Source organism: Passer montanus, unplaced genomic scaffold (assembly GCF_014805655.1).
Source record: "Passer montanus isolate IOZ18808 unplaced genomic scaffold, ASM1480565v1 scaffold1815, whole genome shotgun sequence".
Taxonomy (NCBI): Eukaryota; Metazoa; Chordata; class Aves; order Passeriformes; family Passeridae; genus Passer; species Passer montanus.
In genome coordinates, this window is record NW_024365549.1 from 1 (window position 1) to 1,478 (window position 1,478).

Here is a 1,478-nt window from a genome sequence, read left to right on the forward strand (position 1 = left end):
TTTTCCCCATTTTCCCCCATTTCCACCCATTTCCACCCATTTTCCCCCATTTTCCCCTTTTCCTCCTTCCCCCCATTTCCTCCCTCCCCTCCACCCCACCCAATTCCTCAGTAACAATCCCCCATCACAGAACCCCCCCCCATCCCCGACCCCGACGGATCCCGACGGATCCCGACGGATCCCGACGGATCCCGCTGTTTGTTTTTTCCCGGAATTCCGGCAGGAGGAGGATTTCCAGCGGCCGGGCAGCCGCGAGGAGGCGCAGCAGCTGCTGGAGCTGGAGCGGCTCCGCGTGGAGCAGGCCATGGAGCGCCAGCAGAAGGAGATGCTGGAGGACCACCGCTGGCTCCGCCAGGAGGTCCAGAGCCTGGTGAGACGCCCCGCCATCCCAAAATATTCCTCGGGAATCTCGTTGGGTGGGAAAGGAGCGGGAATCCCATCATGGATCCACTCCCGGGGTGTTCTGGGCTTTCCGTGGGGATTCCTGAACAATTCTGGGATGGGTTGAGCGGGGAGGGAGCTTCAATCCCATCCCATTCCAATCCTGCAATCCCAGGGTGCTCCAACTTTTCCTTGGATATTCTCAGGGATTCTCTGGGAATTCCAGCCCAGATGGGAATTCATTCCCAAATCCCACTCCAAGCTCCCCTTTCCCAGGGAATTCCCTCCATTCCCAGCTCTCCCAGCCTGGCATTGGATCCATCCCCATCCTGACTCCTCCTTGAATATTAATTTTGGGATGCAGGGGCTTCACCGGGAATTCTGGACTCCAGGAAGGGTCTCCCTTCCCTTTTCCATCCCCGAATTCCATAAAAATTCCCCTGAATGGATTTTGAATGTCTGTGATCCCAAAATCCCGAAATGGTTTGGGTGGGAAGAGAGCCTCAATCCCATCCCATTCCAATCCCACTGTCCCAGGGTGCTCCAGCCTTTCCTTGGATATTCCCAGGGAGTATCTGGGAATTCCAACCAGGAGTTCCTTCCCAAACCCATCTCAAGCTCTCCTTTCCCAGGGAATTTCCTCCATTCCCAACCTGGCATTGGATCCATCCCCATCCCGACTCCTGTCTGGGAAGAAATTTTGGGAATTCACTGGGAATTGGGGACTCCAGGAAGGGTCTCCCTTCCCTTTCCCATCCCTGAATCCCATAAAAATCCCTCGGGATGGATCCCGAGTGTCCTTGATCCCAGAATCCCGGAATGGTTTGGGATGGGATCCATGGACCTTCAATCCCATCCCATTCCCACCCCACCCTCCCAGGCTGCTCCAACCTTTCCTGGGACACTGCCAGGGATTCTCTGGGAATTCCAGCCCAGCTGGGAATTCCTTCCCAAATTCCAGGGAATTCCCTCCATTCCCAGCTCTCCCAGCCTGGCATTGGATCCATCCCCGTCCCAGCTCCTCTCTGGGAAGGAATTTTGGGATCCAGGGGCTTCACTGGGAATTTGGGACTCCAGGAAGGGTCTCCCTTCCCTTT

General features: G+C 56.2%; 1 protein-coding gene across 1 annotated transcript in view; it reads left to right on the plus strand.

Annotated features, from left to right (window-relative positions):
• Positions 1–130: 130 nt before the first annotated feature.
• LOC120500577 (protein-tyrosine kinase 2-beta-like) overlaps positions 131–1,478 on the plus strand; it is a gene marked incomplete at its 5' end in the record, with an annotated part of 3,047 nt that continues 1,699 nt past the window's right edge. The window contains one exon of the mRNA XM_039705650.1: positions 131–370. Coding sequence (XP_039561584.1) covers positions 131–370 — 240 coding nt within the window. The remainder of the gene's footprint in view (positions 371–1,478) is intronic.